This window comes from Antechinus flavipes, chromosome 3 (genome assembly GCF_016432865.1).
Source record: "Antechinus flavipes isolate AdamAnt ecotype Samford, QLD, Australia chromosome 3, AdamAnt_v2, whole genome shotgun sequence".
Lineage (NCBI taxonomy): Eukaryota > Metazoa > Chordata > Mammalia > Dasyuromorphia > Dasyuridae > Antechinus > Antechinus flavipes.
This window is the reverse complement of record NC_067400.1, coordinates 290,485,520-290,507,726: the sequence shown is the minus strand read 5'-3', so window position 1 is coordinate 290,507,726 and position 22,207 is coordinate 290,485,520. Positions and strand designations below refer to the sequence as shown.

At 35.6% G+C, this 22,207-nt stretch overlaps 2 protein-coding genes across 2 annotated transcripts in view; both read left to right on the top strand.

Annotated features, from left to right (window-relative positions):
• Positions 1 to 22,207, top strand: part of ABI3BP (ABI family member 3 binding protein) — a 134,203-nt gene that overhangs the window by 106,663 nt on the left and 5,333 nt on the right. The window contains exons 48-49 of the mRNA XM_051990599.1: positions 763 to 871; positions 21,457 to 21,536. Coding sequence (XP_051846559.1) covers positions 763 to 871; positions 21,457 to 21,536 — 189 coding nt within the window. The remainder of the gene's footprint in view (positions 1 to 762; positions 872 to 21,456; positions 21,537 to 22,207) is intronic.
• Positions 18,114 to 19,637, top strand: LOC127554007 (adenosylhomocysteinase). The gene has a single exon (XM_051985198.1). The coding sequence runs from the start codon at positions 18,217 to 18,219 to the stop codon at positions 19,516 to 19,518; it is 1,302 nt and encodes a 433-aa protein (XP_051841158.1). The 5' UTR covers positions 18,114 to 18,216; the 3' UTR covers positions 19,519 to 19,637.

Below are 22,207 nucleotides of genomic sequence, written 5' to 3'. Positions count from 1 at the left end.
AGACCTCAAACAATAATAGCAACATCTTAAATTTTCACTAGTAGCCAACATTTTTGAAAAGTGTTTCAGGCAGCTACCAAAGTTCTTCCAAGTGTACATTCTTGAAAAATGTAAATCTTGAAGTACAATTTCAATTTGGAAATGATTATCACTTAGAACCCAAGGCAGCTAAATGGCACAGTGGATAGAGCTCAAGGCCTAGAGTCAGGAAGATTGATCTTCAAGAGTTCAAAGCCAGTCTTAGACATCCAGTAACTGTGATCCTGAGCAAGTCACTTACCCCTGTTTGCCTCAATTTCCTCATCTGTAAAATGAATTGGAGAAGGAAATGGCAAACCATTTCAGTATATTTACCAAGAAAATCACAAATGGGGTCACAAAGAGTAAGACATGGCTGAAAAAAAATGACTCAATAACAAAAACCTGAAAAGAAACATAAAGATTCTAGATTTGGTAATTAATTGTTTTACTTTAAACTTGTGTAGTAATTGTTCAATTAACTAATATAATAGAAAGAGCATTTCATCTGGCATCAAAAGAAGGGTACAAATCCTGATTCTACCATTTACTGGTTGTGTTATTTTATGTGAAACACTTAACCTCTTTAAAACTTTTTTTTTTAACTATAAAATGGAAGTAATAATAATACTCTAGCTTCTTCAAGATTGTTTTAAGGAAATTTCCACATAACCTTGAATTTGTATATTCATTTGAACTGTTATTATTATTTATTATTTGATTAATTTTGTTTCCTTTTTTTAGAATATGAAATTAGATCCAAAGAAAATGGAGCGCCCACTGGGAAGAAGGAGTCTATTCAAACTACAAATCAAACTTTCTCCACAATAGAAAATCTAAAGCCAAACACCAGGTAATTTTTGCCATTTTCTGAACAAATCTAGTAGATATCAATTGATGTTATGTTTTTTGTCGTGTATCATTGGAATATAGGTCACTTCAATGTTATGTGACAATGTGTGCTACAACAGATGAATTCATGGAAGTAGCTTGGGGATATTGAAAAAAGTGTTGGGCTCAGAAGTAGAAGTAACCTATGTTTGAATTGTTCCTCCATCATTTACTGACTATAGCTCTTTGGCTAGTTATTTAAGCTTTATGAATCTGTTTATTCATTGATAAAATAGAAATATAATAACCATAGTACCAAGTTAAAAGAATTGTTGTGAGAATTAAATGAGCATTACATATTTCATTATTAAAGGGAGGAAAAGGTTCATTATATCCAGTGATAAACAAGATTATTCCTTTCTTAATGAAAATCATTTTCCATGTATATTATTAAAACATTTTCAGAGCTGTGATAGTTGTATCACAAACTAGGTTGTTGTACAAATTTTAAAAATTTCAAACAAGAAAAGGACCCTATACATCAAAAAAACAATCTGTCTAATCCCACTAGTATTTGGAATTCTGTTTCCTAAACTTTTGATCTCTTCTCTGATCTCTTTCCTGTTTCTTCAAGTCATTTATCTTATTTTGTTTCATTGATATTTTTTGATTTTCTGTCACATTTGTTTCCCAACAAGGGCCTTCCATTTTGACCCCTCCCTTGTAACAATAAAAAAATGAAGCAGAAAAGACACAAGAACCTTGTCTGACATCACATGCATGTTTATCACACATAGTTTCTCTGCCTCTCTAAAAAGACAATGGCCATGCATTTCATCATCTGTTCTCTAGGTTCTATATTAATCATCACAATTAAAAGTTCAAAAGCCTCATTACTGTTTTCATTTATATTGGTATAGTTGTTATGTATATATTCCCTTGTCATTCAGCTGTTTTGATCATGTCCTATTTGGGATTTTTCTAACAAAGATACTAGAGTAGTTTGTCATTTTTTTCTGAAGCTCATTTTTTAGATGAGGAAACTGAGGTAAACAGGATTAAGTGACTTTCCTGGGACCACAAAGCTAATAAATGTCTGAGGCCAGATTTAAACTTATGAAGATGAGTCTTCCTGACTGCAGACCCAGCACTTTATCCACTGTACCACCTAGCTTCCCCATATGTTCCCTTAGTTCTGTTTAATTCACTTAAAAAATCTTTCCATGTTTCTCTGAATTCTCATATTTATCATCTCTTAATGTTCAACAGTACTCCATTTCTTATATATACCACAATTTGTTCAGGCATTACCCAGTCTATGGACAACCACTTTGTTACTTCAAAATCTTTTTTTTTTTTTTTTTTTTTTTTTTTTTTTACCAATGCCAGGGTAATTTTTTACAGCATTATCCCTTGCACTCATTTCTGTTCCGATTTTTCCCCTCCCTCTCTCCACCCCCTCCCTCAGATGGCAAGCAGTCCTATATATGTTAAATAGGTGACAGTATATCCTAGATACATTATATGTGTGCAGAACTGAACAGTTCTCTTGTTGCACAGGGAGAATTGGATTCAGAAGGTATAAATAACCTGGGAAGAAAAACAAAAATGCAGATAGTTCACATTCGTTTCCCAGTGTTCTTTCTTTGGGTGTACTTGCTTCTATCCATCCTTGACCAATTGAAACTGAATTAGCTCTCTTTATCAAAGAGATCCACTTCCATCAGAATACATCCTCAAACAGTATCGTTGTTGAGGTATATAATGATCTCCTGGTTCTGCTCATTTCACTTAGCATCAGTTCATGTAAGTCTCTCCAAGCCTCTCTGTATTCATCCTGCTGGTCATTTCTTACAGAACAATAATATTACTTAACATTCATATACCACAATTTACCCAGCCATTCTCCAATTGATGGGCATCCATTCATTTTCCAGCTTCTAGCCATCACAAATAGGGCTGCTACAAACATTTTGGCACATACAGGTCCCTTTCCCTTCTTTAGTATCTCTTTGGGATATAAGCCCAATAGAAACACTGCTGGATCAAAGGGTATGCACAGTTTGATACCTTTTTGAGCATAGTTCCAAATTGCTTTCCAGAATGGCTGGATGTGTTCACAATTCCACCAACAATGTATCAGTGTCCCTGTTTTCCCACATCCTCTCCAACATTCCGCATTATCTTTTCCTGTCATTCTAGCCAATCTGACAGGTGTGTAGTGGTATATTAGAGTTGTCTTAATTTGCATTTCTCTGATTAATAATGACTTGGAGCATATTTTCATATGTCTATAAATAGTTTCAATTTCTTCATCTGAGAATTGTCTGTTCATATCCTTTGACCATTTATCAATTGGAGAATGGCTTGATTTCTTATAAATTAGAGTCAATTCTCTATATATTTTGGAAATGAGGCCTTTATCAGAACCTTTGACTGTAAAAATGTTTTCCCAGTTTATTGTTTCCCTTCTAATCTTGTCTGCATTTGTTTTGTTTGTACAAAAACTTTTCAATTTGATATAATCAAAATTTTCTATTTTGTGGTCAATAGTGATCTCTAGTTCTTCTTTAGTCATAAATTCCTCCCTCTTCCACAAGTCTGCGAGGTAAACTATCCTATGCTCTTCCAATTTATTTATAATCTCATTCTTTATGCCTAGGTCATGAACCCATTATGACCTTATCTTGGTGTATGGTGTTAAATGTGGGTCAATGCCTAGTTTCTGCCATACTAATTTCCAATTTTCCCAGCAATTTTTGTCAAATAATGCATTCCCAAAAACTGGGGTCTTTGGGTTTGTCAAACACTATATTATTAAAGTCATTGGCTGTTTTGTCCTTTGAACCTAACCTATTCCACTGATCAACTAGTCTATTTTTTAGCCAATCTCTATAACATAATTTTAGATCTGGTACAGCTAGGCCACCTTCGTTTGATTTTTTTTCATTAATTCCCTTGAAATTCTTGACCTTTTGTTTTTCCATATGAACTTTGTTGTTATTTTTTCTAGTTCATCGAAGTAGTTTTTTAGGAGTCTGATTGGCATAGCGCTAAATTAGTTTACGTAGTATTGTCATCTTTATTATATTTGCTCGCCCAATCCAAGAGCATTTAATATTTTTCCAGTTGGTTAGATCAGACTTAATTTGTGTGGAAAGTGTTTTGTAGTTTTAATCATAAAGTTTCTGATTTTCCCTTGGCAGAAAGATTCCTAAATATTTTATACTATCAGTAGTTACTTTAAATGAGATTTCTCTTTATAACTAACTGTTGGGTTTTGTTAGTGATATATAAGAAGGCTGATGACTTATGTGGGTTTATTTTGTATCTTGCATGTTACCACAAAATCTTGATAGCTTTTTCAAATAAAAGAGACCCCCCCCAAAAAAAAAAAAAAAAACTTGACCAAAAATCCGTGGGCCATAATTCAGAGATATAAGGGGGGGGGGGGGGAGGTTTAGGTTTAGCAATAACAAGTTTTTAAAAACTGTTTTTCAAAGAAAAAAAATCTGTGTTGGGTACCAGGTGTTTCCATGGCCTTCTGTGCTAGAAATCCTTAGTTCTAGATTATAAAAGGGATACATTGGTTTCCTAGAGGTACCTTTTCTTGAAAAGAACTCTTACTGACATTTTTAAACTATAAATTTTAAATTACAAATATTAATTTTTCCTAATGGTCATGAGTAAAGCCAAAATACACAAATCGTTCAGTAAAAACCTACTGATGAACTTCATCCTGTTTCCTTGGCAAGAATGACAGCAATTGAGAACAGGAGAGAGCCTGCTCTATAGGATAATGTATTTTTAGATAGGTGTAAAAAGGAAAAGGTTATTTTATTTTAACTTTTTAGTAGGCAGATTTGGGCTTAGAGAGGTTGGATGAGTTTTCCCTCCATTTCCTGCTTTTTATTAAGCTTAAGTAAAAAAAAAAAAAAAAAAAAAATCAGTCCAGTCCAGTGTAGTCATTGACTGGCATCCAACTTAGAAAATGTTCATTGTGTTTCTTTTCTGAATAAGGAAAATGAAATTCCAGACTGAAATAGACATTAACTCTATTTTGATTCAATTAATGGTATTAGATCCTTACTGATGAGAAGTATTCGTTCATAAATGCAAGTAGCCATAACAAACAAGAATTTAACATTTGCTTTAGCAAGGATGTTACTTGGACATTATAAGAAACTGGTAAAATGTAAGGTATAAGATAAAATTTTCTTAGGCCTGAGCCCCCTTTCTCTCTGAAATTAAAGATTAACCAAGACCAGAAAAGTCTCTCCAAGATGCCTGATAGAAAAACTTTGTGTGCTATATTGATTTTAACTTTTAAATTCTCATGATTTAGAGGATATCGCTCTTCCCTCCTTCCCTTTTCCCACAAGTAAATGGACTATGCTTATAGCTTATTCGAGCAATCCCATCCATTCCTCAATCTGATTCCAATTTCCCATCTGCCCCTAGTCTAATTGGCAATCCAAGAAATGACTCCAGACCAGGATTAAGGATAACCCTACCTGAATCCTTTTTCGGGGAAAATTATATTTAGTCAAGACAAGGAATACTAAGGTTTAGGAATACTTCTGCCAGATGATACTATATTTAGGCAAAACATTGCTTCCCTTTGCTTCATGAAAATATCTTTTTATGCCTGTTATTTCTTAAATTTTATATTTGAAGTTTAGAGTTGTGAAATTTTATGTATAATACTATCCAACTAATGTTCAGAAAGAGATAGAATTATATTGGTAGTTCTCAATTTAGAAACAAATTATGGTTTCTTATTCTTTTGAATTAGGTGTTTGAAACCTGAAATGCATTTTCCACATAAAGAAACAATGTTATAAATGGTATTTAGGTGGTTAGGTCCCCAGAACTTTCTACAAAACTTTATTGACCTGTCACCTAAACTATAATTTATAACTATATTTCAATGAGAACATTCAGCTTTAATTCTAATCCAGAAAATTGGAAAAACATTTTTCTTGGCCAGTGAAATAATTTAATCAATCGAACAACAAGCATTTATTAATTACCTACTTGTGTGGCAAGCTCTAGAGATCCAAATACAAAGAATATAATAATCCCTACTGCTTTCAAGGGACTATCTCATTCTAATGATGGAGATAAGAACTAGATAGTAGATAGGTAGATAGGTAGGTATGTAAGTAGGTAAACAGGTAGGAGGTAGATAGATAAATAGATAGCAAGATGGATAGATGGATGGATGGATGGATGGACGGACGGATGGATGGACGGATGGATGGATGGATGGTAGTAGGTACAGATTGGTCACAAAATTGTTGTACAACTTAAAACTAATAATTTTAGGTCAGTATGTGATAAAACACTGTAAGTAGCATAGAAAAACTGAAATTTAAAAGCTTTCATTCTACTTGCATAGAGAACCCATAGTTACCATGTTCTGAGTTATGATAGGAGTGGAACTGAATCTGTGACATCATTGGCCCAGCGTAACATTTTAAAAGTTTGGGAGACAGTTCCTGGATACTTAATTATCTTATTAACAATACTAGTAAATCACTAATAAAAGGAGTCAATAACATTCTCAAATGCCAAAGACCCCTCGTGGAATCCATTCAGTGCTTATATACCCTTGGAAGGGTAAATGTTCCTGAGGGTCGCAATCAAGACTGATTGGTTAAAAAAAAATAATGAGATAGGATGAATACTATAATGAGAAGGGGACCTATTTCAATGTGGGTCATTATGTGATGCTGAGCATTCAAATCTTGATCAAAAAGATTTATCAATTTCTATATCACCATCTGATAAAAGGAAGAATCCATATTTGTCCATTTTTGTATGAATAAACACAATGTGCAGGAATCCACCCATTGGCCTAAATTTAGAATTCCTTTACTGTTTTTGATTAGATCTTAATCTGGGTAAGTCTTTGCCCAAGATTTCCCACACTGTTTGATTTCTGGATGAGGAAGTAGAAAAGGGGGAAACCTTGGTCTTAATTCAATAACTAGTTATTAAATACAAGAGAGAAATAATTGTTTCTTTCAATGATGAGAAAACCCCTTTGCCCAGCCTCCTATAAAAAATCAGAGCATGCCAGGGTCCAAAGCTTTCCCCAAACTATCTGCATGAATCTCTCTGAGATTGTTTCCTTACCTGTAAAACATTAGTAATAACATTCCTATTACTGATTTCACAAATTTGTTTTAAAAATCAAATAAGATAATATCCCTTTTTGCAAACCTTCAAGGGCACTATAAATGCCTTTATCATTATTATCTCCCAAGTCTGTCCATGTCCGTTATTAGAAAGTTTTTCCTTACATTGAACTGAAATCTACTTTCCACCACTAATACTAATTTGAACTTCTACAAATAACTATCTGTGATAAAACATTTTTAAATGACCAAATGTATGTTTGTTTAAAGAGGCAGCTAGATGGTATGGTAGATAGAATGCTTGACTTGGAGAGAGGAAAACTCTTTTCCTGAGTTCAAATTAGGCCTCATTCACTTAGTAACTGATCCTGAGCAAGTCACTTAACTCTGTTTGCCTCAGTTTCCTCATCTGTAAAATGAGCTAGAAAAGGAAACAGCAAACTATTCCTGCATTTTTGCCAAGAAAACCCCATGGTTTCCTAAGGTCATGAGAGCTGAACACAAATGGATAACAACAAAATGTTTGCTTAATTATTTCATTGAGAATATAGTTTAAAATTAATATACCAGCCACGACTCATTCATTTTTCCACTTTAACCAAAAACACGATTTATTTCTATCATGCCCCAACTATAAATCAAGAGTGAATATAATCATAATAATAAAAAGTACCCTGTAAAATAAAGGTGAGGTATGTACAGTATGCAGCCACCAGATGGTTTTTATTAGCTTAAAAGAATAGTTTCAGTCAAATTTCAACACGTTGAAAAAATTTGGAACATAACATTTAATTTTTAAAACAGAAAAATTTTAAATTATTACAAGGAGAATTCCCCTTCAGGGTTCTGGAAATCCACACAACAAAACCTCTTTAAAACACTTGCTAAAAGATTGGTTCTATGTTTCCTGGGCCCAGAGCATGTTACACATGATAAGGACACTTTAGGTTCCTAGGTTTTTGCTAATTTTATTAAGATCTGAAAACTGACATCAGTCACTGACTAAATCTATTAACATCAGGTAGCTGAAATTGTGAAAACTCTTCAGAACAGACTTTAGCGATTAAGCAGACTCCCTGGAGTTAGCACCTCCTGCTGGCCAGAAATGATGGCTGCTTCACCTGGCCAATTCTTGAAACAAAATGGAAACAGGCCAAAAGACCCTCCCTCTACATTCTCTTCTCACTCTCCCTTTGCTTTCTTAACAACTGATTTCCCTTTTATTTAACTTATCAATCACTTATTTTATTATATACATAGACTTTTTTTCATCCTCGAAGGCTTTAAACAAAAAACATGTTTCTTGGCTCTGTGATTTTATGTGTGCTGGTTTTCCTTCTAATAAAGATTAGAAGCACTACCCATCTTCTCATCTTGTGCCATTCTTGTTGATGTCTTTCCAAAAGTCCCCCAAAGAGAATCATCCCAATATACTGGAGGTCTTATTCTGCCTTTTCTGATTTCCCCTCTATATCAATGGGCCTTTCAGGCTTCCAGTCTACTATAACAAATGCTTTCCTCATGACTGACCCATCTCCTTTACCAGTTATGAAGATTCTCAGTCAGGTCTTTTATGTAACTTCCTGGACAAAAGTCATCAGGAACATGTTATAATATCTTAGCACCCTCTTTATATCTTTTAATTTCCTATTAGATTATCTATTTTAATTTTTCTGAGATAATAGTTCTTAGAAGTGGCATTTATATAGTGCTTTAAAGTTTACAAAATTATATATATGTGTTGTAATGTGTATATATATAATCTTTACAATAATAATAGTAAGTATTAGAGGTGTTAATTATCCTTATTTTAGAGACTGCACTAATTGACAATGCAGGTCCACACATTCTTTGTAGCAATAGTAATAGTAGAAATAATAATAATAGTAATAGCAGCAATATAGCACTAGCAGTAGTAATAACTGAAGAAGAACAAGAGGAAGAGAAGGTAAAAAAAAGATGAAGAGAATGTGAAGAAGAAGAAGAATGTGAAGATGAAGAGAAGATGAAAAAGATGAAGAATAAGAGGGAAAAAAATTTAAGAAGAAAAGGTGAAGAAAAATGATGAAGAAGAAGGTGAAGAAAAAGACAAATTTGAAAAAAGTGATGAAAAAGATGAAGGTGGAGAAAATGAAGAAAAAAATGAAGAATGAAAAGACAAAGATGAAGACAACAAAGGTGAAAAAACAAAGAAGGTGAAGAAGGTGAAAATGAAGAAGCAGAAGAAAAAGATGAAGGAGATGATGATGACGATGACAATGATAATGACAATGACAACAATTCCCACTATGAAGACAAAGACAATGACAATGAAGAAGATGAAGGTGAAAATGGAGAAGCAGAAGCAGAACAAGAACAAGAAGAAAGAAGAAGAAGAAAAGAAGAAGGAGAAAAGGAAAAATTTGCAGATGAGAAAAGTGAGTCTCCGAGATTAGAGATCTCCCCAACTCTAAGTCCAGGACTATATTACCCCACTACCTCCAATGAAGAGAATGATGTTCCAAGATTCCTAAGAAACTACTGATGGTGATGAAATGGCCCTTTGTAGTAACAAACACCATAGAATCACTTTAAGCAATAAGTAATTTCCCAACTCAAATATTGTCCAATTTCCTCTTATCATTCTTTTTTTTTTTCCTAATTAATCATCCACATGCAGCCCTAGACCAGGTGTAATCTTCTTTGGTGAAGATAAAAAATATAGATACATTAATAGCTACTTAATGTTTTATGATTATAAAACATCTTATACATTTTCTTCCAGTTTGGTCCCTGATGAACAATGTACCCTTTAGAGATGCACTTTAGAGATGAGCAAACTCAGGCTCAAGAGTATAACTTGCCTAAGGTAACTTAGCAAGTAATTAACAAAGCTAGGATTCAGACATGATTTTTGCCTTTAGTTCTCTTTCCACTATATTACAAAAATACAAATTTATGACTCTCCAAGTACTCTCTCCTTCTGAAACACTTCATTTTAGTTCCTTACTGGCTCCAGGGTCTTGTCCATTAAATATTTAGAGGTTATATGACTAAGCAAGTAAAAAGCTGCTGACTCTGGCAAAGAATTCTATTTCCTTATTTCCCTGGCCTCTGTTTTCAACATTCTGCAGAACCAAGTCCATGTGATTGTCACTTGATATATGTGCAGCTAAAGAAATAAACAAATGAGCAGATGAGGGTCTAAAATAAAATTGTGAAATTCCTACATCTGGAAGGGTGGGAGGTCCATCCCTCCCTTCTCCTCCTCTCTCATTCAGGTGTCCAGAATTCTGTTTTCTTCCTAGCAAGCCTAACAGTTGACTAATGAAAACTCAAAGATGACTTCTTCCAGAGCAAGAGAGAATGAAAGCACAATAATCAGGCTTCTGAAATCAAATGGAATTTGATTATAAAATACATAATTAGAGAATCACATCATAGAGTTATAAACTTTTGGAACTAGAAAGGGGCCTTTAGTGTTATCTAGTGTTAGTCCAAGACTCTTGCTTTACACATGAGAAAACTGGCAGACAGTGTCAAGAACATTAACTTCTCAATCAAGAAAATTGAGTTTTGATGCTAGATCTATTGCTTACCAGCTTTGTTGTTTAACCAAGGTGGATGGTAAGATCAAACTGTCTTCCAGGTGTCTTCTAATTTTATCCTTCATTGATGGGCCTGGATTCAGGAAGACTTGAGTTGAAATCCAGACTCAGACACTAATTGTGTTACTCTGGAACAAGTCATTTAGCCTTGTTTGCCTTAGTTTCTTTCTCTGTAAAATGAACTGGAGAAGAAATGGCAAATCACTCCAGTAGCTTTGCCAAAAAATCCCAAATGGGGTCATGAAGAATAGTATACAACTGGAAAAATGACTGAACAATAAATGATGTTCAAGGACTGTGAGTGATTTGTCTTAGGTCATTAGATTACGAAATGAGCCAGAATTTGAACCCAAGTTTTCTGATTTTCTGAATGACTCTCCAAGATTATAAATTGCAGAGAGTGAAGACCTCCATTAGTAGAAAGTGTTCTATATACCAATGAAAGCATAGGTCCCGATCATAGCAGATCCTATTCTTTAATTAAATGCTATTACTAATATTCCAGAATCCTATTCATTATGTCTGCTTTCTTCTCTACACACACACACACACACACACACACACACACACACACACACACAATTATTAGCTGTCACAATCATTTATCACCATCACCGCTTTGAAAAGTATTACTTCAGGGAGAGAATTTCAGTGTCCCATTCTATACTGAGCCTGGCACTTCTAATACTTACTAGCAATCTAGAAACCAAAACATACATTGATCTTAGAAGTTAGAAAAGTTTTCTGTGCACAGACTTGCCCATCTTAAAACAACTTTCCCTCTATCCTGTTACTCCCTTCCATTCCTTGCAAAAATTGTAGAAAAAAATCAACTATATTCACTGCCTCAACTTTCTAACACCCTTTCACTCATTTATTCCTTAGTTCTGTACTGCTCTCCCTAGAGTCACCATTAACTTCTTCGTTGGACTAATTAGCCAATCAGTCAATCTTAATGCTCATCCTCCTTGATCTTTCTGCTACAACTCCCAGCCTCAATTTCTTCATCTGTAAAAATTGAAGACTTTTTTCTAAATATATGATGTCTAAGATCCCTTGCAGCTCTGACATTCTATAAGTCTAAGAATATTAGTAAGAGTTGTGAAAATTGACATAAAGGAAAAAAAAGAAACTACTAAAACCAGGGCAAAACCAGGTCTTTTGAATCACACTCCAGTCCTGCTTCCTTGTCATAGTACCATTTCTATGATTTTCCAGTGTTCTTGAGTCATACCAGTTCATACCAAATAAATCTTATCCAAAGCATAAAAGTGCCAATAAGAACAAATCTTAGCAACAGCATTTGATTAACCTGAATTTCCTTGATGAACTGGCTTGCCAGGATGTCTGGACATACAAAATTTCTGTGTACTGGAAAGCCATTTAAGTCCACCATTCTTTCTTTGTAATCCCATATTTCTCTTCTTTGCATGGCTGGAAAAAGGAGGAATTCACTGTATTTGCCAGAGTTCCATGTGGTATAGCAATTTCCTTTGGAAAAAGTACCTACTACAGTAATTAAGATAAATCAAATTCTCTTAATCTGCACAAGTACTTTTATTGTCCTCTGTGGTTTGGTGGATTTGGAAGGACATTTTTTTTTTTCCTGAAACATATAGCGTCTCCTTTAGAGGTCAAAAACAAAGGTAGCTTGAAACTGTTGTTTACACTGGTACATCAAATATCTTTTGGCATGAAGTACAAGGTGAAAGAGAGATTTCTTGTGAATTGTGAATATGACTAAAAAAGACAGGCATGTGGAATAACCATTATAGGCTTTTCATCATTTCTTTGTGAAGTTCTGGCCTAAAAAGATTCTTCATTAGCTTTTTCAATATTCCTTTTATTGTGCTGTACACAGACCTTAAGGGGAGGGAAAAGATGCCAAAGGATCTTAGGTTTGCCTTTATTTAGGTATTAAAAATCAAAGACTAATTCTTGCTTTATTTAAAAAGGAGGAGAAGATAAGTTAAGTTCATTATTGACTCAGTAACATATCAGCAGTATGAAATTTCATTAGACCACAAAGAGAACTTTTGCTTTCACACCATTGTATAGTTGAAATTCATGAGTACTTAATGGAAAGAGGAAGACATACAGCCTTCTAGTTTAGCCATGCTGTACAACAGCATTCTGTTCCCAAGGACCTACCTGGGATCTAACTAGGAACTAATTAAAGTTCATGGGTTTTCATGGTTGTTACCCTTCTCTTCCCTTCTTATTCCTCCTTTGGTAGAACTTTTCCTGCTCTGGTCCAGTGATTGAACCCTCAAACAGGGCCTTCGATAGGAATTCTCTCACATGTATTTCTGACACATATTTGCTATGTGATTCTAAGCAAGCCACTTGATCTCTGTCTTTAAAACCACTCTTTATAAATTGTAGAGATGGTGCCATCCTGTATTTATAAGAAGGAGTTTATTTTTTGGGAAGTTCCCGATGTCAGTGAAATCACATATCCAATCTTTATCCCTATAACTGGCACCATATATTGATATCTTAGTCCATATTAATTGGCTGGTTTTCTATCAATGTCATGGAATGACTCTTACCATTACAAGTTATTATTAGGGCAACTGGTAGCACAAAAAATTAGAGCTTTGGGCCCCAAATAAGCAAGGCCTTCCCTCATATACTTACCGACAATAGGACACTGACAAGTCACTTAACATCAGTTTGCCTCACTTTCCACAACGGCAAAATGGGGATAATAATAAAATCTACCTCACAATAATCTTAGGATTATTAGGATCAAATGCGATAATATTTGTAAAAAGTGCTTAGCATAGTGTCTAGCACATAATAGACACTATATATAAAAGCTCATTCAATCTTTTGGGATTTTCCATTGTTTGGGTCCTGTTTGACTCAGACTGATTGTAAATAGCAGCCATTTGTGCTGAAATTCTGAGGGGCTTTCCCTCCCAGATTCATTCATTCATTCATTAAGATTTTTTTGGACTAGGTGATTGAGGAGATTCTTTGACACGATTGTTATCTACCTTATTCGCCAAATGGGGACAGCCTTAATCAAACTGAAACTTATTGAAGACCTTTCTTAGCTTAAAAACGCAGAGTGCTCCTGTTGCATCCAGAACCACCTCCACTCATTCTGATCCATATCTAGCCACTGAACCCAGATAGCTCTAGAGGTTTGAGACAGGTGATCTTGCATAGATCCTCTCTTACTCAAATTTAAGTCACACGTATGTCATGTCATCACTTCCCTGATGTCATAGTCCTCTCCTCAAGAAAGGACAAATAATAACAACCTCTTATTGTTGTGGTGAATTTCTCTTATATATTCAAAAAACCCTGTATGAAAGATTAGAAAATCATTTTTTTTTCTTTTGAGTGCAATTTGGAATGGAGATCCCCACAGAGGGAAGTGAAATTTTTCAAAAATCCCACACAAATAAAAAGTATATTTACTTAAGTTTAAGGAGATTAAATGTATATACATATTGAAAGAGAGTTTCTACTCATTTCAAAACTTAAAAAGAGGAAACCAAAAACTTTTTTCAAGAAGTAGAATCAGACACCAAATATACATATATTTGGTATCTGATATATATATATATATATATTTCAGGATATAATAAGTTAACATGTAGGAAGATGACACCAAGGAACTTATTGAAAGAGAAGGAAAGAGGCAATCAGAATAAGAAGGAAGGGCATGAGAAAAAAGAAAATAAAGAAAGAATTTAAATAGATTCTGACTTGAGGATCCCAAACATCAAAATATCTTATCATAGATTATCACTTACCAACTCTGGTTTCTGCTATAAAAAGAAACACTTCTGTTTCACCTCTCTTCCTATTGGACACTAGGTCCTCACAATTTCCAAATATAAAAAAAAAAATCTATTTTTCTGTGGAATTCTGATTGAATAGTGTGGATAAGGTAATGACAGATTCTGAAACTAACTTTGAAATTTCTCAGATATGGTTTTGTAGGGACAGCTAGGTAGTGTAGTGGATAAGCATCAGCCCTGAAGTCAGGAAGATCTGAGTTCAAATATGCTTTCAGACACAACACTTTCTAACTGTGTGACCCTAGGCAAGTCATTTAACCCCAATTGCCTCAGGGGGAAAAAAAAGATATGGTTCTGTTGAATAACTCTCAGGACAAGATGACAAGGTCATCTTTAACCAATAAAACATGTCAGTTTCCATTACCTTGTTTTCTTTTGAGAAACTATGGCTGTCCCTTTCCATAGTGTCAGCTCATCACCATATAACTTCTACTTGTGATTCCTCTTCTCTAGAAAATTTACTTAATCTATAAAGTTGAAAAGAAAGTGTGAACTTGCTTTAATAGAAATTAATTTCTTCATTTGAGATTTCCCCCTGCCTATAAAATCACAGATCCATTAACCATCACTACTATCACCATTACTAGACCCCACACACAAAATTAATCTTGTCTACTATTCCTGACATTTAGCCAAACTTAAATTACTTCTTTGTTTAATATACCTAAATTCCCCGTCCCATAGATCAGCCTGAATAGTCATCAATACAATTATCACATTTAGATATGGTCATATCTCCTTTGTGACAAGGAAATTAATCTCTTGTCAACAAGTAAACCCTATTGAGCTGACTCTGCTGCTTGCAGCTATTCATGTATCCTTCAGAGTCATTTCATCTCTCAGAGCCTATTTCTTCATTTGTAAAAAGGAGCGGGTTAAATTAGTTGACTTTGATATGTGATTTTATAAGTGAAAAGGGAAGCAGGATACATGTAAAGATTCAGGGGCAAGTAAGAAACGTTTCTGGTGGATTTGGCAATAACTCCTTTGACTCCATCCTATTGGTTATTATTTTTTTCTTTGTCATTAATTATTATCTAGTTGATGTTAATTAATTACTACTAATACTAACAAGCACTTATATGATCTTTAAGTTTTGCAAAGTGATACACACACATACACACACACACACACACACACACACACACACACACACACATATTCTCATTCTTTATTACTTGAACAAGGATAACCAGAATAGGAAAGAAAGTAGGAAGAAGAAAGATACCATCTATCCCTTCCTCCTGCCCACCAACGATATACCTTCACTCCTTGCTCCTATTCTGCCTCCTTTATAATGAATCTTAACTCCTAACTCCTAACTCTAGCACCCTGGCAGGAGCACAGTCCAACTCCCCAGCCTCATTGTTTAAAACAGAACTTTTTACATAAAATTATCTGGATAGGCAAAATGCTAATGATTAATGTAAATACTTCACAAAGCACACAGAAAATAAAGATATTTTGGAAGGTGACAATAAGGTAGGAGCACCTAAGTTTACATCCTGCCTCAAATACGAGTTGTATGACTTTAGGAAGAGGGGAAATGAACAAGCATTTATATAGAGCCTACTATGTGGTAGGCAATTTGTTAAGTGCTTTACATTATTATCTCATTTGATCCTCTAAATAATTTTGCAAAGTAGGTGCTGTCATTATTCCCATTTTAAAGTTCAGGAAACTGAGGTAACTGATCCAGAATAACATGATCAGTAAGAACATGAGGTCAGATTTGAACACATCTTTCTCACTTCAATAGGCAAATTATTTGGCTTTCTGCTTCAGTTTACTCATCTCAAAAATGGGGCTAATAATAGCAATCTACTACATATAAAGCACTTTTTAAACATTTAGGTATTCTATAAATGCTAACTATTATCAATATTTAGTCAGTCAGTAAATCAGTTCTAGGATAGGAAAGGGGAATATAAAGAGAGAAATTAAACATTCTCTGCCCTTTACATTCTATCAGGAGAAAAGGACATGTAAGTCCTTATACATGTAAGTCAAAACATTTACAAAGTACAAAGGGGTAGGAAGGCACCAGGAGCTGAGGAAACAAAAAAGGGACTCCTCTAGGAGGAAGGGGAGAAATTGTATATATATATATACACATACATATACATATATATACATACATATACATATATATATATAGATACACACAAATTTATATTTATATGTAATACAATATTTGTATATCTCTACACCTGAAACATCTCATGAATAGAAATGTCATTAAAGGAAAGACGTTTTCATGTGTTTTGCTGCTGCACCCTCAGGACCATCAGCCTCCTCCATCTAACTTGCAGCTAAAATCTTTTGTGTATGTCCTTAACCCTATTAGAATGGGAGCTCCTTAAGAGCGGCAAACTGGTTTTCTTTCCCATTTTCATCCCGTGGTGCTTTGCACATGAGGGCAGCTAAGTGGTGCCAGAGTGTAGAGTGTTAGGGCTAAAATCGGGAAGATGAGTCTTCTGAGTTTAAATGTGACTTCGGATACTTAAGCTGTGTGACTTTGAGCCAATCATTTAATGTTTGTCTCAGTTTCCTCATCTGGAAAATGAATTGTAGAAAGCAATGGCAAAACATTCCAGTTATCTGTACCAAAAAAAAAAAAAAAAAAACCAAACCCAAATGGGGTCAAGAAGAATTCGGAAATGGCAAACCATTCTAGTATATCTGCCACAAAATGGGGTCCCCTGAAAGTTACATACAACTGAACAATAGGCTTTACACCTAGTAAGCACTTGCTAATCATTCATTCATATATATATATATATATATATATATATATATATATATATATATATAATACACATACCTCTGTACTTGCATATACAAACTGCTCCATCCACTGGACCACCAAGAAGCATCATGGACAAGGTTCTTATGTTCTAACTGAATTTAAATTCAATTAATACTTAATTATATACATATGCTTAAATATATATGTAAATATATTTATGTTTATGTAAATATATACTTAAATATATGTGTGTAAATATATATACTTAAATGTATATGTATGTAAATATATAAATGTATATGTGTATAAATAATTAAATGTATGTATGTAAATATAGATACTTAAATGTATATATGTGTGTAAATATATATGCTTAAGTATATATACATACATCTACTTAAAATCAGTTGGGAAGAAAGCTTACTTCCTCCCCTGGCTGCCTGCACCATTGGTCTGAGAGAATAAGGCCCTTCAGTATGAATCATGCAGTGAATGAGTAAAGGCAAAGGAGAAAGTACACCTGTAAAATAGATAGCATGGGAAGGTCAGAATGGTGAATTGCTACTTACTAGCTATAAGAACTTAATCAAATCTCAATCTCTCTAAGCCTTAGTCTTTTTATATGTATAATGACAGGGTTGGATTTTGATCTCTAAAGCTCTCTAAATCTATGATCCTGTGATTTGCTACCATAAGTACTTTCTGCCTGTCTAGATTTATAATCTAATCAGGAAGAAATACATGTCCTCCCTTTAACCTCCTACAACTGCCTGGGCACTTCTGGGTGTACTGCCAAATAGATAGAGAATTCAGACCAATTTCTCTAATCAATTTGCCAAGCATTCTGCAAAAGTTAATGAGAGATATCTAATCAGTTCGTGAACATTTAAAAATGCATCAGCAAAATTGCAAATGGGCCAAGTATAATAGTGAAATAGAGGAAATACACCCCCTCCTGCTGCTGCCTGCCGACCGCCTCGGCCTTCTTTCGACTTCATCACCTCTATCACCGAAGTCTCCGCGCGGTGGTCTTTGCTAAGTCATTAAGTAATTACAGAGAAGGCCGCAACATGTCTGACAAACTGCCCTACAAAGTCGCTGACATCAGCCTGGCTGCCTGGGGACGCAAAGCCCTGGACATAGCAGAGAATGAGATGCCTGGCCTGATGAAACTTCGAGAGATGTACTCAGCTTCCAAGCCACTGAAGGGTGCCCGGATTGCTGGCTGCCTCCACATGACTGTGGAGACGGCTGTTCTTATTGAGACACTGGTGGCTCTGGGAGCTGAGGTACAGTGGTCCAGTTGCAACATTTTCTCCACCCAGGACCATGCAGCAGCTGCTATTGCCAAAACTGGCATTCCTGTGTATGCTTGGAAGGGGGAGACGGATGAGGAATATCTCTGGTGCATTGAGCAGACCCTCTATTTCAAGGATGGGCAGCCCCTCAACATGATCCTGGATGATGGAGGGGACCTCACCAACCTCGTTCACAACAAATATCCTGAGCTCCTGAAGGGCATCAAAGGCATCTCAGAAGAAACAACCACAGGGGTCCACAATCTATACAAGATGAAGGCCAATGGAGTTTTGAAAGTGCCAGCCATCAATGTGAACGATTCTGTTACCAAGAGCAAGTTTGACAACCTCTATGGCTGCCGTGAGTCCCTCATCGACGGCATCAAACGAGCCACAGATGTGATGATCGCTGGCAAAGTGGCTGTGGTGGCAGGCTATGGTGATGTGGGCAAGGGCTGTGCCCAGGCCCTTCGGGGCTTTGGGGCCCGAGTCATCATCACAGAGATAGATCCCATCAATGCACTGCAAGCATCTATGGAGGGCTATGAGGTGACCACCATGGATGAGGCCTGCAAGGAGGGAAACATCTTTGTCACCACCACAGGATGCATAGACATCATCTTGGGCAGGCACTTTGAGCAGATGAAGGACGACGCCATCGTATGTAACATTGGCCACTTTGACGTGGAGATAGATGTGAAGTGGCTGAATCAGAATTCTGTGGAGAAGGTGACTGTGAAGCCTCAGGTGGACCGATACAAGCTGAAGAATGGGCGGCGGATCATCCTGCTGGCAGAGGGCCGTTTAGTCAACTTGGGTTGTGCTATGGGCCATCCCAGCTTTGTCATGAGCAATTCCTTCAGCAACCAGGTGTTGGCTCAGATTGAGCTGTGGACCTACCCAGACAAGTACCCTGTGGGAGTGCACTTCCTCCCCAAAAAGCTGGATGAGGCGGTGGCTGAGGCCCATCTGGGCAAACTGAATGTGAAGCTCACAAAGCTGACGGAAAAACAGTCCCAGTACCTGGGCCTCCCCAGAGAGGGCCCCTTCAAACCTGACCACTACCGGTACTAGTCCTGCCCATCACAAAGACTCCGAGTGGTCTATCACGTTTTCTTGCCTCTCCAGCCCCTGCACAGAGTAATAAATTGTATCTAGGTTTGGTTGGGAAAAAAAAAAAAAAAAAAAAGAAATAGAGGAAATACAGAGATGATTCCAGCAGTAAGACCTAGCTGATTTACAGGGCCCAAGCTCTCAACCACAGCTTAGAATGTATCAACTGAAACTGTTTGTTGCCACTTAAATCAAAATTCATATAATTTTGATTATTTTTTCCCATGTTCAGTTCACTATAGCAATAGTGGATCAGTGGCTATGTTTGGGGCTATCAATTATGCTCAACAAATCTTTAATCCTTAGAAAATTCCCGTGTGCCAATTATTGATTAAATAAATAGGTTCTAAGGGGAATATTGTGTTCTTAATTAAGTAATGGAGGTAATGAATATCTTTATGCACAAAAATTTATATAATAGTTCATTGTTATATACGAATACATATACAATCCATTTTTCTTCTTTCTCATATACTGAAATGCTTGTGTTGTTGATGGTTAAATTTAAATTGTAAAAATAATTGCTTTAAAAGCCAAGCAATGGACAGGAATCTCATCATCAATGTTACATTCAAGCAGAGGTTTAACTAATATTTTTGGTATTGAAACAAGTAGCACATAAGGTCCCATCAAATCAACTTGAAAAAACAATTCAGTTGAAAGAGTAATTATGAGAAATCAAGGAAAAACAATGGATCTCTTAATCTGGCGCACAGCCTATGAGCTGATGTTGGAGGCAGGATTGGAAAAAGAAAGCAAAAGAGGGATGGACCAGGGAGTACCTCAACTGGAATTCAGTTCAGGTGAAGATAGAAAGGAAATCTACCATTTGATCCCTTGTGATTTAATTATTCTGCTTAAATCTACACTAAACTCAGTTATTTCACTTGGTTTGCGGAAGAGTAACACCCTAACACATGTATGGTATTTTATTCAAGTGCTGGAGCAGCTAGGGGGTGCAATGGATAGAGTCCCAGCCCTGACGTCAGGAGGACCTGAGTTCAAATCTGACCTCAGACACTTCACCCTTCATAATTATGTGACCCTGGGCAAGTCACTTAACCCCAATTGCTTCAGGGGAAGAAAAACCCACAACTTTCAAGTGTGCTATGTTTATTGTTTCATTTTGGTTTTGCTCAAGCTTCCACTGATTCCCTATTCATTGCCTCTTGTTTAAAATGCAAATTCCTCCTCTAATCTGACTATAGCATACTTCATCTTAGTTTCCTTCCTGTACTCTGTATTCTAGCTAAACTGGACTACAAGATATTCCCCAAATTTGACACTCCATCACCTACAAACCACTGTACCCAAACTACCAATAGATACCAATATATAGATGTGTGCAGAAGTGCTCATCTCCATTGGTGACAGGAGTTTCCATACTGAGTTCTCTTCACAAATGAAATCAAATAGATTAAAATGAAAAACAAAAACAAAACCCATAGGCCTTATTTTTTGTCCACAGTTGGTCAGTCAATTCCATGTATTACATACTATGTGTTAAGCAAAGAACTGTGTTTTGGAGAGTAAAATGAAATAACAGATCATAGCACTGTTTCCAATATATAACAAGTTTCTTGTTTTTAAAGAACTTCTAGAAAACCAGCATTGTAATGAAAAAAGTGCTGGACTTTAGTTTCAAGTCCTGGCTTTGTCAAATATTTTTGGTATGTCCCTTAGGCAAGCTACTTCATTTTTCAGTGCCTCAGTTTCCTCATTGGTAAAATGAGCATTCCAGAGTACATGATTTCTAAGATTCCTTCTTGTATTAATATTCTGTGGTTCTGGTTTCAATAATATTTAGCAAGTCGATGATTTTAAAATGACGACAGGGTGGTAAGTGAACACTCGGCACTCTAGGAGGGACTATAAGTTTTTTTCCTTCTCTTTACCCAGTTATGAATTCCAGGTGACACCCAGAAACCCTCTTGGTGAAGGCCCACCTAGCACAACTGTGTCATTCAATACTGAATCAGGTAACCATATCAATGACTCCTAGTAATTTAGTCCAATGAAGTTTTCAGTGCTTTGTCTAATGCAAAGAGCATCAAAGGGAATCCAGGGTAAGCTCCCTGGTAGTGCTCAGGAATTAAGCTTTTTGGCCCAAGTTCTAAAACTATCAATGAGGAAAGACATATGCATAAAAATGAACCGAGGTAAGTTTTTGCACATTTATTTCCCTCTCTTTCACTTAGAAAAATTATTTTATGTCAGACTAAGTAACATTAAAGAAGAGTCTGTACTCAAATAGTCTGCCCAATCCAGTGCATACTACCAAATCCAGAATAAAATCTATATGCACTATAAAAAAGGCTCCTCCGATCTGACCAATATTAACACCCAGAAGATTTTTTTAGTTGGTCACATTTCTGACAGCTAATCTCTTAACTTAAAAATGACTATTTTGCCCTGATCGTATAGATCTTGATACTATAGCTTGATGATACAGAATTATAAACAGAAGGCATTCAACTATTTATAAATAACAAATTAATAATTCAAATATTATAATTGTCCCACCAACAACCTTGTTAACATATTGGTAACTGATAGTCTTTGAGATGAGCTAGAAACTGGACCTAGGGTATAATCTTAGAAATTTGGAAGATATTAAGCGCCCATGACAAATAGTACTGAATGACTGAGC

Coding starts and splice junctions, on each gene's coding strand:
- LOC127554007 (XM_051985198.1), top strand. CDS start 18,217: ATGTCTGACAAACTGCCCTACAAAGTCGCTGACATCAGCCTGGCTGCC.